This window comes from Electrophorus electricus, chromosome 16 (assembly GCF_041902795.1).
Source record: "Electrophorus electricus isolate QZ-2024a chromosome 16, ASM4190279v1, whole genome shotgun sequence".
Lineage (NCBI taxonomy): Eukaryota > Metazoa > Chordata > Actinopteri > Gymnotiformes > Gymnotidae > Electrophorus > Electrophorus electricus.
In genome coordinates, this window is record NC_137512.1 from 12,341,239 (window position 1) to 12,355,793 (window position 14,555).

General features: G+C 39.3%; 2 protein-coding genes across 6 annotated transcripts; one reads left to right on the forward strand and one right to left on the reverse strand.

The window, feature by feature from the left end:
• Positions 1-169: 169 nt before the first annotated feature.
• On the reverse strand, positions 170-2,836 carry cetn2 (centrin, EF-hand protein, 2). Of its 4 annotated transcripts, XR_014117670.1 has the most exons (6): positions 2,475-2,836; positions 1,964-2,231; positions 1,331-1,459; positions 1,110-1,247; positions 720-933; positions 170-475 (listed from the first exon to the last, which is right to left on the reverse strand). XR_014117670.1 is itself a non-coding variant. In XM_081699267.1 (5 exons), the coding sequence occupies exons 2-5, from the start codon at positions 2,150-2,152 to the stop codon at positions 844-846; spliced, it is 546 nt and encodes a 181-aa protein (XP_081555393.1). In that variant the 5' UTR covers positions 2,153-2,231; positions 2,475-2,836; the 3' UTR covers positions 170-843. The 4 variants fall into 4 exon arrangements, 3 of the variants coding, with proteins under 3 accessions (XP_081555393.1, XP_081555394.1, XP_026864464.1); XM_081699267.1 differs by having other exon boundaries at positions 170-933; XM_081699268.1 differs by having other exon boundaries at positions 170-933; positions 1,964-2,122; positions 2,484-2,824.
• Positions 2,837-3,030: 194 nt separating this feature from the next.
• Positions 3,031-13,216, forward strand: nsdhl (NAD(P) dependent 3-beta-hydroxysteroid dehydrogenase NSDHL). Of its 2 annotated transcripts, none has more exons than XM_027008671.3 (8): positions 3,031-3,124; positions 3,347-3,406; positions 3,544-3,705; positions 3,787-3,933; positions 4,885-5,013; positions 5,258-5,400; positions 10,932-11,034; positions 12,332-13,216. In XM_027008671.3, exons 2-8 carry the CDS (start codon positions 3,386-3,388, stop codon positions 12,662-12,664), a joined length of 1,038 nt encoding a protein of 345 aa, XP_026864472.1. In that variant the 5' UTR covers positions 3,031-3,124; positions 3,347-3,385; the 3' UTR covers positions 12,665-13,216. The 2 variants fall into 2 exon arrangements, with proteins under 2 accessions (XP_026864472.1, XP_026864473.1); XM_027008672.2 differs by lacking the exon at positions 3,031-3,124 and adding an exon at positions 3,125-3,150.
• The last annotated feature ends 1,339 nt before the right edge of the window (positions 13,217-14,555 follow it).

Genomic DNA, 14,555 nt, shown 5'->3' on the forward strand with positions numbered 1-14,555 from the left:
ATGGTTACACGTATGTACTATGCTGCATTAACCTACTTGCCAAGACTACCATGTTCAAGAAGACATTCCTAAGAGGGCCTGGACTTTTTGATTGTATTCCTACCACCTCAGACTAGTCTATGCTGTTCTGAAACATAGCAGATAAGGGAGAACATCTAAGCAAGAAAGCAACTGTTTTGATATTTTTTTTAATGCTATAAACAGTCATTGATATTTAGGTCTGTACAAAACATTGAATATCAGGTAAATAGGACAGGATTGCAAAGTGGAAAATGCACTTCACAGAACTGCTTCAGAAATAACAGGATATTAATTTCTCCTTTAAAAAGCTTTCACATATGACAGTCACCACAAAAAAAGCACAATGGGGTCAGCACACTCATGTAAAAAAAAATTTAAAAATTCCCAGACTGAACGGAATGGTTTGATGCTGACTGCAAAAATCAAAAGCTTCAAGTGAACTGGTCCCTTGGCTCTGTAGAAACATTTGTTTTATAACTTAAGTGAAACTTGTGTGATTTTGAGACAACCTAGAGTACTATAATTTGTTGTACATATCTTAGAATTTCTTAAAGCATTCAATGTGATTCACTTTTGTAAACAAAAATCCAAACACATTAGGTAATCATCCAAATACACTCAGTTTCCTAAAGGGCTTGTAGTGTTAAAATCTTAATTATTTGAGGTCAAAATGTTACTCACTGTTAGGATAATCATACCTGATCATTTTCATAGAATTGTGCATTTTGTGGTCCCTTTTAAAATCCTGCAAGCCTCTGAATGACATGCTTTTGGGTGAGGGTAAATTAATGCTATATCTCCTTTCCCCTTAATTCCACCAATTTAGTATAAACATGTTTTCTTCATAATGCGAAGAAACTCCTGCTGGTTCACTTCTCCATCACCATCCCGGTCTGCTTCATCAATCATCTCCTAATGATGAATACAGACAAAATTACATCAAAATAGTGAAGCTAAAAACTATATTTATTAAAGATTATGAATTGGAGACAACACAGCAAAACAACCAATAATGTGCAATAATACAGGTCAGTGTAATTTTTAACATTTTCTTCATTTAGCAGAGACTGTCAGGTAATTGCCCTCACCTGAAGCTCTTCATCAGTAAGATTCTCCCCCAGCTCTTTGGCTACTCGCTTTAGGTTACGAAAAGATATCTTGCCAGTCTCATCATCATCAAACAGTCTAAATGCCTTTAGAATTTCCTCTTTAGAATCCTTTTCAGCCTAAAACATAACCAACTGATAAAGAAACCTGTTGGGTATATAATATTGTTTTTGTTGTTTAATCACCAGAGCGCAGAGCTCACCATCTTTTGGGTCATGATTGTGAGAAAGTCACTGAAGGAAATCTTGCCAGTCCCATCCTTATCGACCTCTGCAATCATTTTCTTAATTTCCTCTTTTTTGGGCTCAAACCCAAGTGCCCTCATAGCCACCTAGTGCAAAAAAATATGAGTATCTTCACACACTCACCACTCACTTTATAAAAAGCATCCACACTTTTTTTTTTGATCATCATTGGCCAGCTTCAGACCACAGGACCCTTGCTGGCTGGATATTTTTGGGTGGCAGTCTTCTGTAAACTCGGCAGTGGGTTTATGTGTAAAAACCCCAGCAGCACTGTTGTACCTGTTAGCAGTTCAACACCCACTAGCATTTAATATACTGAGATTTAATATACTGAGATTGGTCTGCCAGTCAATGTACTGATCCTGTAGTCAGAATCTAACCAGTGATGAAAGAGGCGTGGGTGGCTAACAGATTTCTGCATGGAGACAGAAGAACTGCAGTTAGTAATCATGTATATAAATTCAACAATAATAAGGATGTATCTAATAAAGTGGCCAGTGAGTGTAGGTGCATGACAGGTGTTTCTGATAAAGTGATATTGAGTGTTGATGTATACATGAAATATTCTTGTACAGCTTTTAGAACCTTACCTTTAGCTCCTTCACCTCAATGAAGCCAGAGCCATCAGTATCAAACAGTTCAAAGGCTTCTCGTATCTCCTGCCTCATTTCCTCTGTCAATTCAGGCTTAGGACTAGCTTTCTTACGAGGAGCCACAGCCCCAAGTGACGGCCTCTTGGCATTAGTGGCCTTTAATAAATAAGCAGTGTGAAGGCTCATTATCTTTACTAATACTGTTCCTCTTTTGACAATGTTTCAAATTAAGACCAGATAAACCACAGAATTTACAGCATCCTAACTGGCAGTTTGTTAAGGAGCAGATCTGCACCCTCAAATAATTGCGCAGCTTGTTTTCACGGTTTTAAAAGACAACATCAATGTTGCGGTGACTCACCATTACAGTCGGGAGCACAACAAGAAGAAGAAAAGATCCTTGACACTTTGCAATTTTACAATCTGGTTGTCTATTGTGAAATGTAATCCTCCCGTTTTTTAACGAATCTGTCAAGATTTTGCAACTATAAATGTTTCAGAAGGATACATCACTCACTCTCACGACACCACCGCAATTACAGCATCATCTTTCCCTGTTTTTGTTGTACAGTAGTCTACGTACTCTGCGGTTGGATATGGTGGGCTTTGCAAACGCTGATTGGTCTTTCTTTGACGGTGATTTTTCAGAAACGTAATAAAGAACATTTGATTTGCTACATAAAATTAAGATGTATACTGAGGACGTGCTAGGCTGTGGTTAAAGTTTTTACATTGGTGTGCCAAATATTTAAACGTTTAATTTGCTTCACACATTCGCTAAACCCTAAAGTGCCTTCATGAATATAATAGGCTACTTCTGAAATCTTTAAACTGGTGCAAAGTTGCTACGTTGCTCCTTTCAAACCAGCTTAGTTTTTCATATGTAAAAAAACAACAACATATGTGCAAAAACAAAACAAAAAACCCAAACCTAAAGGCTACCTATAAACATTTGATCTCGTGTGAAAGAGGCGGTTACTTTGGTAGTGCTGTTCGAGGACTGGTTCTTGCAATGGCGTAATTTGACGTAAACTCGGCATCATTGGTCAGTCACATAAGTTACCTTCAGAGCAAGCAATCGTCTACCCAATGGCAGCGTCGTACACTCTCTGCTGATATGTTCATAGTATACGAGACTTTACGAGGCTGACAGTTCATGTGAGTTGGGGTGCATTATTGTCGAGGTTTGAATAGTGTGTTGTTGGTCTGTTGTCTTGCTTGTTTGTTGCATTTGGTTGCATTCTTTGAAGGGTTTCATATTCATCGTTAAGATTGTATAGAATAACAGAATCAGAAAAGTTGATAGCAGTGTAATATACCTCAAATTGTTGAACTTGTAGCTAACGTTAAACTAAGACCCAATACCGTTGTGCCTTCCAGGGTGGTAGCATACCTGCTTTAGGTGTTAACATCGTGAGTATGGCAACGCGTATCCGACCGGTGAGTAACTTCAATAGTAATTTTTGCGCGTTCATGTTCTGAAAATAATAGCTAGCGTTAGTTCGGTTATTGAGATGACACCAGAACTTGCTTATGCAGTGTTCATCTAGTTGCAGACTGTTGTTTACTTCCAACAGAGCACCAAGCGATGTGCTGTCATAGGTGGCTCTGGATTTTTGGGCAGGCACCTTGTTGAGCGGCTGGTGGAAAAGGGCTTTTCAGTGACTGTATTTGACATCACACAGAGCTATGAACTTCCTGGGGTTACCTTTCACCAAGGAGATCTTTGTGACAAACAGGTGACTAGCTTCACGTTATACTTCTTCAAGGCATTCCACGCTTAATGTCTCATTTCTTTACACCCTTATGTTTTCTTCCAGGCTTTAATCACGGCTCTCAAGGACGTATCATTAGTGTTTCACTGTGCGTCTCCGGCTCCCGCCAGTGATGATCGCGCTCTCTTCCAGAGGGTCAACATCGAGGGCACGCATACTGTTGTCGAAGCCTGCCAAGAGGTTGGGGTGCAGGTATAAAGTGCGCAGACACACTAAACATTGAAGAGGAAGAACTTCTGGCCATTAACTGTTTTGCTGATTCAGTTCAGTTTGACTGGTTGTGGGTACACTTTGAGCAAGTACCATGATCACACAGTTTTTCATGCAGAAAGGACATTTCTGAAGGAAGCATAGAATTGGATTTTGTTTTAAAGCTAAGAAAAATGCCCGTATTTGGAGACCTGCAGGTTTGCAAGCTAATATTAATCCACTTTGTGCTTTGCAACTGTACACATAGTTAACAGATGGTAGAGATGAAGCTGTTACTTGCACTTCTTGTTTATGCACACTTCAGTAATGGGGAGATGTATAAGAAGATATTATAACCTAGATTTTTTTTCTTACACGTCCTGGACATAATTTTTAAATGTGATGGATATTTCCCAGGCTACTTTTAATAAATATGCCTAGTACCTTCCTAGTACCTTCGCATCTCATGTTTAAGTACTGAACAGTTAAAATAGTTGTTTTCATACTAGAAAAACAAAACACATCTTTTCATGAGCAATAACAGTAATTCACCATCTAAATGATGGACTAAATGTTAGTAAAATGGATAATGTTATTGAAATAATCACCTTTGGATTGGATAATTCATGCATTATAACTTACCTAATATGATTATTGGGAGAACAATAATCAGTCTTCCTTTATTCCCTTTTTCACTGCTAATTACTTTGTGTATAGTACAAACACATACCAGCCTACTAGCTAGTTACAGATCTGATGAGCCATCTTGGGTATGCATGTTTCTACAAATGGGCACAATCATTCAGTTGCAGTCAATCAGTGAGTGAGTGAAAATGGCTTTTGAAAGGTGGTCCTATGTGGTCCCACAAAAATGAATCAGTAAATGGTCATAGGAATGAATGGAGTCAATATATTGAATTGTCCAATATGTCATAACCTAATATTTTTTTATAGAAACTTGTTCTAACCAGCAGTGCCAGCGTGGTGTTTGAAGGAACTGACATTAAGAATGGAAAGGAAGATTTGCCTTATGCAAAAAGGCCAATTGATTATTATACAGAGACCAAAATCCAACAAGAGAAGGTAAATGTATTGTGCTTTCTTTTTGTAGTGACTTGTATTTTTCACTAGTGACTTGATGTACATTTTAATATAAAAGATATTGACCTTGTGAAATTCCACTTTTTCAACTATTCTGCAATCCCTTTACAGACTTTTTATTTAACACAGTATTGTCTTTTTTTTGTATTTTCAATTTCTTTCAACCACTGGTTCAAATATGAGGACAAATTCATTGTTTAAATGCCAAATTGTTTCTCACTGCTAGATAGTTTTGGAAGCCTGTAGTAAAAAAAAGGGTTTCTTCACTGTGGCAATTCGTCCTCATGGGATCTTTGGCCCACGAGACCCGCAGCTAGTGCCCATCCTTGTAGATATGGCCCGCCGGGGCAAGATGAAGTTCATCATTGGGTAAGTGAGAATGACTTTTGGGTGATTTAATAAGATACTGTAATGCTCCAGTATACACTGTATGCCCAAACGTATGTGGACACCTGACCATCACACCTATTTGAACTTGTTGGATATTCTATTACAAAACTATTAACATTAATACATAGTTGCATTCCAATTCATTCCAAAGATGAGATTAAGGTCAGAGGACTGTGCAGGCCACTAGAGTATATCCTAACCAAACTCTTCAACCATGACTTTATGGACTTTGCACTGTGTAGTCATGCTGGAATAGGAAAGGGCCTTCCCTAAAACTGTTGCCACAGTGTTGGATGCATATATTTCTCTAAATTGTCTTTGTAACTATAACTCTTGCATACTTCAACTAGGTCTTGTATCTCTCTTATCGGGTCATCTCAGTGTCATCAGGTTTGAAAAATATATATTATTAAAAATAACTTGATCTCAGAGACCTCAAACAGGTGCTTCATCCTTTGTTGCAATAAAGCATTGAGCCACTAGGTGACACCCTTTCCTCAGATACTTTGGCTGTTTAGGGTGAAGGCCTGGGGAGTTTTTCACTGGCTGCAGTCAAAAACCAGTATTAACGGGTGTTCCATTTCGATTATTTCTTCCTATGGGGGTACCTATGGAAGAAACTTTTACATTGCTTTAACAAAATGAAAAACCCTGCTTTAACCCGGCCATAGTTTTTGTCACACTGAATGGTTGCATATGCTTAGCAAAAATGTAATAAACCTGCGTAAACACATCACATTTTAAGTTATTGTTTTTCATTTAAGTAACGTTAATACCTATATCACAAGATGACTGTAAGAAGGACTGTATGTATGTAGCGGCTTTGCTCCGTTGGATTGTTGTGGTCTTTGTGTTGTGGTCATGCTTGTTACGTGTGTGTGGCGTCTAGCAAACATACATACAGCCGGAAAGCTCTCTTTAAAAATGTGAATGGCATGTGTAGCTCTACAACGGAAGTCCACTCAAGGACAGATACCAGGGGAGATTTCTCATTCAGCAGGGTCCTGGTGGATCATCTTACTAAGCGGTAGATGAATGAGGCGGCATGGAGCTACTGAGCAGGGCTGCCAAAGTGGAGTGTTAACAAGGCTAAGCCAGTACTACCTAGTATCTACCTCAAAAATGCTAGATCACTTTGCAACAAAATGGACAAGCTAGAGCTGATAATGTCAGCTCAAAGAAGAGTGTGAGAGAACTTGGTAATGTTCATCCCCAAGACCTGGCTACATATGGGTTTCCCCACCAAGGCTATCGAGCTAGCAGGTGGCACACTGTATCGGGGGGACAGGACGAAAGTCTCTTGTAAAAGAAAGGAGGTGGATTACACTAACAACCAGTGATGTAAGAATACAACCATCATCAACAGACACAGCTCACCTGACGTGGAGTACACAATGTTGAGATGTTGGCCTGAGACTTTAATACGGTGAACATAAAATCTGTACTTAAGTTTTATCGACATGTGAAATGTCCTATGAGAGGTCGGAACACACTGGATCATGTCGACAGTAACATTGGAGAAGAATATAGAGTCTCCACGCTTTGACATATAGGCCTGTCTGACCATCTAACTGTTTTTCACACCAGCATACAGACTTCTCATAAGAACATCATTACCAAGAATGAGAACCATAAATACATGGCCTGCAGGGGCTTCATCACAGTTACAGGACTGTTTGGATTGCATATACTGGGATTTATTTGCACAGCAGAATATAGATGAGTATACAGCTCTTGTCCTGTCTTACATTACATGCTGTATAGACTGCGCTACAGTGGATAAATACATTAAGTCCTTCCCCAATAAACTGGATGTCAAAGGATGTTGGACTCCTGCTACAAGAGCGTAACTCAGTTTTCAGATCAGGGAACAGTGACGTCTATAGTGCTGCCAGGTCCAATCTGAAAAGAACCAATCAGCAGAGCCAAGGTGGACTACAGGAAGAAGATAGAGGGACCTTTTAATGATGGAGACATGAGGCAAGCTTTGCAAGGTATTCAGCATCTCCTCAAGCACAAAGGCAACAAAAAGATACCCATAAACTACAACAGCTATCTAGCAGAGGATCTTAATCACTTCTATGCATGCTTTGAGGAGCACACAGACTGTGGATTAGTCATTACGAGCTACAGGCAATCAGACTCTCACCGTCAGAACAGAAGATGTCAGGAGGGAGCTATGTAGTGCAAAACCTAGGAAAGCTGGCCCTTATGGCATCCCGGGTAGGGTACTTGGAGACTGTGCAGACGAGCTGACTGAGTTATTCAGTAAAATCTTTAATCTCTCACTTTATCATGCACTGTTCCGAAAAACTTAAATGCATTAAATGTGTCACCATCATTCCTGTACCTAAGAAGCTATCTGTCAGCTGCCTCAACTATAGGCTGGTTGCTCTCACCACCACTGTCATGAAGTGCTTTGAGAAGTTGGTCCCGAGGCACATTAAAGCAGCTCTTCCCCTCACCATAGATCAGCACCAGTTCACCTACAGAGCAAATGGATCAATGGACAATGTAATCAACACAGCAGTACACACAGCTGTGCTCCATCTGGAGCACTTGGGGACATGTGAGGATGGTATTCCAAGACTTCAGCTTGGCCTTTAACACCATCATTCCCAGGAAAAAGGAGGCCAAATGAAAGCCTGGGCATAGACCATGATGTAAGAAGCTAGATTAAGAGCTTTAACAGACTCCTCACAGACAGTTAACGTGGAGGCTTACACCTCTCTCACTAACAATCAACACTGGAGCCCTGGAGGGGTGTGTGCTGAGTCCTGTTTTGCCTCCATACACAAGACTGCACACCCACCCTTAACACACATACCATAATAAAATTAGAAGATGATGAGATCGTGATTGGCTTGATACACAACAGAGACGATTCTGCCTACAGAAATGATATCTGCAGACAGATGCTCCTCTAACAACCTGGTACTCGGTGTCTCCAAAACAAAAGAGATGATCATTAATTTCAGGAGACAGGAGGTTGAGCCTGCTCCCTTGTATACCAATGGTAAGTCATTGGAGGGAGTGCTCTCCTTAGAGTACCTGGGCACGTACATCACACAGGACTTCACATGGACTGAGAACATCACAGCCCTTGTCAAGAAGTCACAGAAGCCTTGGGTCACTTAAGAAAATGGACTTATCACAGCAGCTCCTCCTCTCCTTTTACCTCTGATCCAATGAAGCATATTGACCTGTGGCAACCTGGTTTGTTTTACAAGCTTCATGGCTACAAAGAAGGCCCTACAAAGAATCATCAGGTGTGCTCAAGTGATTAGAACATAGCCACACTTACTAGAGGACATTTACAACACCTGTTGTCTCTTCAGAATTAAGAACATTGTTAAAGACTTATCACACCCTGGCTACCACCTTTTCATCTTGCTGCCCTCTGGGAGGAGATATAGGTCTTTTAAAGACATGTACATCAAGATTTCTCAACAGTTTTTATCCTAGCGCCATTAGGGTACTTAATAACCAACTTTATGTGCCAGATAATTATCGTTTATTTCATCCAGAAATGTGAAAAGATATGCATTGTTTTTCTGCTCTTCTTTCTCTTGTAGTATTGATTTTGCTATAAATAAAGCTTGTCTTTTTATTTATATATTGTTTTCTATTTAGGTGTTTAATGCTTCTTATGTATTTTGTTTAAATGTAACTGGTATTCACCGGATAACATAATTTTGTTGCACATTGTGCAGTGACAACCAAATGGCATTTGATATTGTCCATGTGAAAAAGCAGTTTCCTCAGATGGGTCGGGACTCTTGCTTGGGACACTCCAGAAATTTTGTTTTTCTGCTCTTCACGTTTGTGCCAATTACTCTTCTGCCCATGGATAGATGATTTGCATGTTCTCCTTAAGAACTTTTCTAGTTTAGTGCAAAATTAATGATTCCTTGTAAATGATTACAGGTCCTCAGGTAGCAAAACATCCCCACATCCAAGTCCTAAGGCAGTAGACCATCCCCATGTCCCCTACCTGTGGTGTCTATAAAGTTCTATAAAGGTTTGACTTGACTCTCCATAGAACATTATCCAAATAAGCTTGGGGATCATCCTATTGCTGTGTTGCTAATGTGAGCTGAGCACTGATGTTTCTTTTGGTTACCAGTTGTTTCTAACTTGCTACTCTTTCATAAATCCTGTTTTGTTTTTTTTTGTTTTTTCCCCCAGTATTTTTTGCTTTTTGGAATTGTGAACACTGATCTTAGTTGAGATTAGACAGGTGTGTAGAAATTTTGTCAGGGCTGCTCCTTTTGGGAAGAATGATTTGGCTTTTGAAACTGTTCCATGTCTTCTTCATTATCCCCTAAAGGTCATGGTATCCAGTGGTATCCCAGAACATTAGAAATGCCTTTCTTACCTTTCTAAGACTTTTTGGATGACATTGTCATTTAATTTATTCAGAGAAAAAAGGTGTTGTATACTTGGGATTGTTTTGTTTGAAGATGTGAATCCATTTGGTGTGCCAAATAAGCAGTAATGGGGGAAATCTGGAAGCGGGCAAGTACTTGTTCACATTACTATACTGTAGTGCATAAGTGTGTATACACTTGTTAGCACTTTTGGGTAGGTGGTGATGGGACAATGTCAGATTTCTAAAAGGCTGTTTTCTGTCTCTTTATGTAGTGTTATTTACTGTTACTATTGCCTAAAATGAGTTGTGTATCAATTTTTTTTAAATACTTGTAATGCCCTCTAAGAATTAGTTCAATATTAATTATGTTTTGATTTTGATGAGTAAGATGTAGATTTTTCCTACTCACTAAATTGGACCTGTTACAGAGCAGGTGTACTGTTTTGAGTTATAATTCTCTGGTGTTGTGGGATTCCGTATTCAGGTGTGTTTTCAGTACACTGGCAGCAGCATTTTTAGTTCATGGTAAATTTGGAGTATAGCTTGTGGATAGGCCAGACAAAAAGACATTACAATAAGGTCATCACTGGCTGTGGAGAGAATATCCTACATGTCCTAAACCAGTTTGAATTTTTGTGATTGGATTATTTACTGTATGCAATTTATGCGCACATTGTTTCTTTAACTTTTTTTACTCCCTCTCTCTCTTACTACTTATTCTGCTCCTTATTGTTTATATTGTGGCTAGTGTCCGTTCTCGACCAGAGGAGAATAGGTCCCACCCTTTCAGTCTTGGTTCCTTTCAAGCTTTGTTCCTCATGCTCTAGGGAGTTTTCCTTGTCACTGTTTCCCTTAGCATCCTTAATGCGGGCTTGGATTCAGACATTTGTAAAGCTGCTTTGTGACCCCAGCTGTTGTAAAAAGTGCTATATAAATAAATTTGTTTTTGAAATTTGACTGAGTCAGATGAGAGAATAAATCAGATTATTTGTTTTTAGATAAAGCAAAAGATAAAATCCGTATTTGACATGTGGTATCTTATTTAACTGCCTTCATCCATTAGACTGCATAGGGAGCTGTTTATGCATTGATGCATTTACCTGAAGAGATAATGTAGGTCTTTTGTTTGTCCTTGCAGAGATGGCTCTAACTTGGTGGATTTCACTTATGTGGAAAATGTAGTCCATGGTCACATCCTAGCTGCTGAACATCTGAAGCAAGACTCTCCACTTTGTGGAAAGGTGGGTATGGTGTGAGTGAGTGGGGTGGTTGAGTGTGAACAGCTGCAATAAAGTGCATTGATAAAAATGTATTTTGTTTAAATTATAGTGTTGTGAAATACCTAAAATTAGGTTTAGGAAAAGGTTTTTCTGGCATACCAAGCTTGTGTTAACAAAGCTCTAAATAGTGGAACAAATAACTCACATCTGAGTAATTATGAAATTAGATGAAAGCAGGTGCTTCAAAGCTAGTGTCTAATAGTTTACTGCACTTCCCCACTTGGTGTCTAGGCCCAATCCCATTTCACCCCTTGACCTTAGCCCTACCCATCCATTTTGCATGTTCACACCTGAGTTTAGGGTGTCCGATTCTTGTTGGAATAGAGGGATAAGGTAAAGTGTTAGGGCTACATGGCTGTCCAAACAAAGTCGGAACACCTTGCAAAACACTGGCAAGCTGTGCAAGTGATCAAAGAAACCCACAAATATAAAAATTCTGTTAATAAAATATACAAAAATTATACCATAACCACTGTATTATCTTAGTGTTAAGTTTCAGTGTATTCTGATCCTTCATTAAAAGTATATAAGAATCGCTAGTAGTTTGCTGATGTTATTTCCTGATTTTGTGAATAAAACCTGCATATGATCCCCAAAATGCATTTAAAGCAGCAAGTTTGCCGAACTTTACCGTTTCTCTGATATCAATGCAGATAGGCAGGGCTGCTTACAAAGTACTGCTAGTAGCCTGGTAGTGAAGCAGTGTGCTTTTTAAAGATCACCACAGCTGAGGACAGCATATTGGAAATGTACACAAGTGTACACTTGTGTCTGTTTACATAGAAGCCATCGGTGATGACATATCAGGTTCTTTGAGGGTTGGGAAGATTGCAGCTACTACCACAGTTCCAAGGGAACACTCAAAAACAAAGGCTAAGGGTAAAAATAAAAAAATGGATTGGTCTTGGGCAATGAATATTAAAAGAAAGCAGTTTTAAACTTAAGATACCAAGTAATAGAAGTATATCTAGCTAGAGAGTTTTACATTACTGTCAACAAAACACCAAAATTCTCCTGAGAATTTGCTGGGTTGGGCTGAGAGTTGCTAATTTATTAAGTGCATCTATTTATTAGTTTGTTGAATATATAACATGTATACAATAGTTGCATTGAACTATTAATTATTATTGTTGTTGTTGTTATTTATTATTTACAGTAGTATTATATATTAAAAGTTTTGCCCTGGTTTTGATGGATGATTTTTATCACAAGTATTTTGCAGATTTGCCATTGTTCCATCAATATCTTGTCCCTACAGGCTTACCACATAACCAATGATGAGCCCATCCTCTTTTGGGATTTTATGTCCAAAGTACTAGTCAGTCTAGGCTATGACGCCCCTCGCTACCACCTGCCCTACATGCTGGTCTATGGAATTGCACTGCTGCTGTGGTTGTTAACTTTGCTCCTGGGCCCTCTGGTGACCATAAAGCCCATATTCACCCCGATGCGTGTGGCCCTGGCTGGCACACATCACTACTACAGCTGTGCCCAGGCTAAGCAGGACATGGGTTACCAACCACTGGTGGGTTTGCAGGAAGCTATTAGCCGAACTGTAACCAGCTACATGCATCTGCGGAAGGAAGCCTAGGATCTTATTGAGTTTTTGTTTGCGCTGGCAATGTGTGTGCTCGTTTTTAACTATACTCATAGGAGTGCTCATGCAAAATCAGTTTTATTCTAGTTAATCCTGATCTTGGTCAGTGTAGCCTAAATATAAGAACTCATCAAGAAGCAGTGATCGTGTTAAAATGCTCAGTGAGTACAGGCCCTAGACTTGGCTCAGTGACAATCATATTAACTGGGTTGATATTCCTAAAGTAATTACCTTAAGAAAATGCAGTCAGATTCTTGCCTGTGTATATCCAGGCTGAAGCACAAAACCGCAAGTAAAGCTCTTATAAATGCTTTCAGTTCTTCTCCTGGAGTACTTATTCATACTTTTTACATTGTTATATTGTTTAAATGGAACATCAATGAGCAGTTGTAAGCATTATGTTCAGCTGCATTTTTTTTTGGAATGATCGTGGATTTCACTCATGCTTATGAAAGATTAATTGAGGGCTCTATAATACACAGATCAAAGAATGGGAGCAATTCCATTTTTGTCAATATTTCTCAATAAAAATGATGTATTACATTTCTCTTTTGTTGTTGTGGATCTTTTATACTTAAATACAATTTTTGCAGTAGAACTGATTACTTTCAACTAAAATATGAATGTAAAGAAAGGTATTGAATGTTCTAGACTGTAGGGAAGGGCAAATAGTCTCTTGTGTCTTCTCGTTTGCATCCACATTTTGTGAGTGTTGAGCAACACAGCGTACATATTCCCTGAGCACACCCTGGATCACAAATGTCTTTCTATAGATGTGAGGAATCCTTTCACCTGATTTTCTGCACCAGCTCATACATCACAGTAACCACTCATGCAGTGCAGCCTGTCCTGTGGCATATTTTTGGCATTCCTGTTCTCGGTGTGGTGAAAGTTGGAGGATGGTGATGAGATACTTCACATTCTTGGAACAACATTACACACCGCTGACAGGCTTGTGACTCACGGCCGTTGGGCCAGTTTGCCTTACCTGTTTCTTAAGTTGTTGAGGCAGTAGCCAGGCTGAAACACTACTATGGAGCTGTTACTCATACTCCTTCTGCTCCCTAAACAATAATTGTGCATTAGTGGGTGCTGTTCGAATGACAGCCAGTTAATGAATATTCAAGAAAGTTGCAAAGCACATCCCTTGACTTGGAAGTGTAAGATGAATCAGTACTTTACATACAGGCCATGAGAGCCACACCTCTTCCCTTTGTATTGTGTTGCTACTGACAACATTGCATATCTCAAAGGTAAACAGGCTTATCATTACTCCTCTGTATACAGAGCTACTCTGAAGTCCATTCTGCTCTGCAAGCCACATGAATGTGACACAGCATGTATACTAATTATTGCATCTCATTTATATCTACACCATATTCATACTCAGAAAATACTGCCAAATACTGGTCCATTTCCACAGTGTTAGATGATCAATATATCACTGTATTCCCATGCTGCCATGATCCAATTAAGATAATGAATGCTGTGTACTTTACTCTTTCAGTGAACCTTTCACAAATAGTCCCATTGGAGCCCCTGGTAGGACATTCTACACCAGGTTACTGATATTTGAGCTGTGTTAATATCTTGGTTTTGGAAGGTCATGTTAGAGGTCAGTCAACTAAAACTGATCATAATCTGGCCAAGTGCTGAAGAATCTCAGATCTATGCTGACTGTGGAACTGTTTATCATACATATCTATATGTCTGTTCTGCTTGACAAAAACTATGAGATTTAAGTATAAGGCACTCCTATTACACCCTAATGCACACACACACTCAGGCAAGCATACACGCCCACCATGGGCAGCCAAGCTTCTCTAACTGGCCGGTCTAGTCAGTCAGTGGCACGCCCTTACTTGATCTTTCCAGGAGACGGCTG

Bases quoted from the DNA above. Each gene is read 5' to 3' on its own strand.
- cetn2 (XM_081699267.1), bottom strand. From the start codon at position 2,152: ATGAGCCTTCACACTGCTTATTTATTAAAGGCCACTAATGCCAAGAGG. The intron at 1,248-1,330 runs GTGAGCTCTGCG...GTTATGTTTTAG, and splicing joins CAATCATGACCCAAAAGATG to GCTGAAAAGGATTCTAAAGA. The intron at 934-1,109 runs GTGAGGGCAATT...ATTCATCATTAG, and splicing joins TTACTGATGAAGAGCTTCAG to GAGATGATTGATGAAGCAGA.
- nsdhl (XM_027008671.3), top strand. From the start codon at position 3,386: ATGGCAACGCGTATCCGACCG. The intron at 5,401-10,931 runs GTAAGTGAGAAT...TTGTCCTTGCAG, and splicing joins AAGATGAAGTTCATCATTGG to AGATGGCTCTAACTTGGTGG. The intron at 11,035-12,331 runs GTGGGTATGGTG...TTGTCCCTACAG, and splicing joins ACTCTCCACTTTGTGGAAAG to GCTTACCACATAACCAATGA.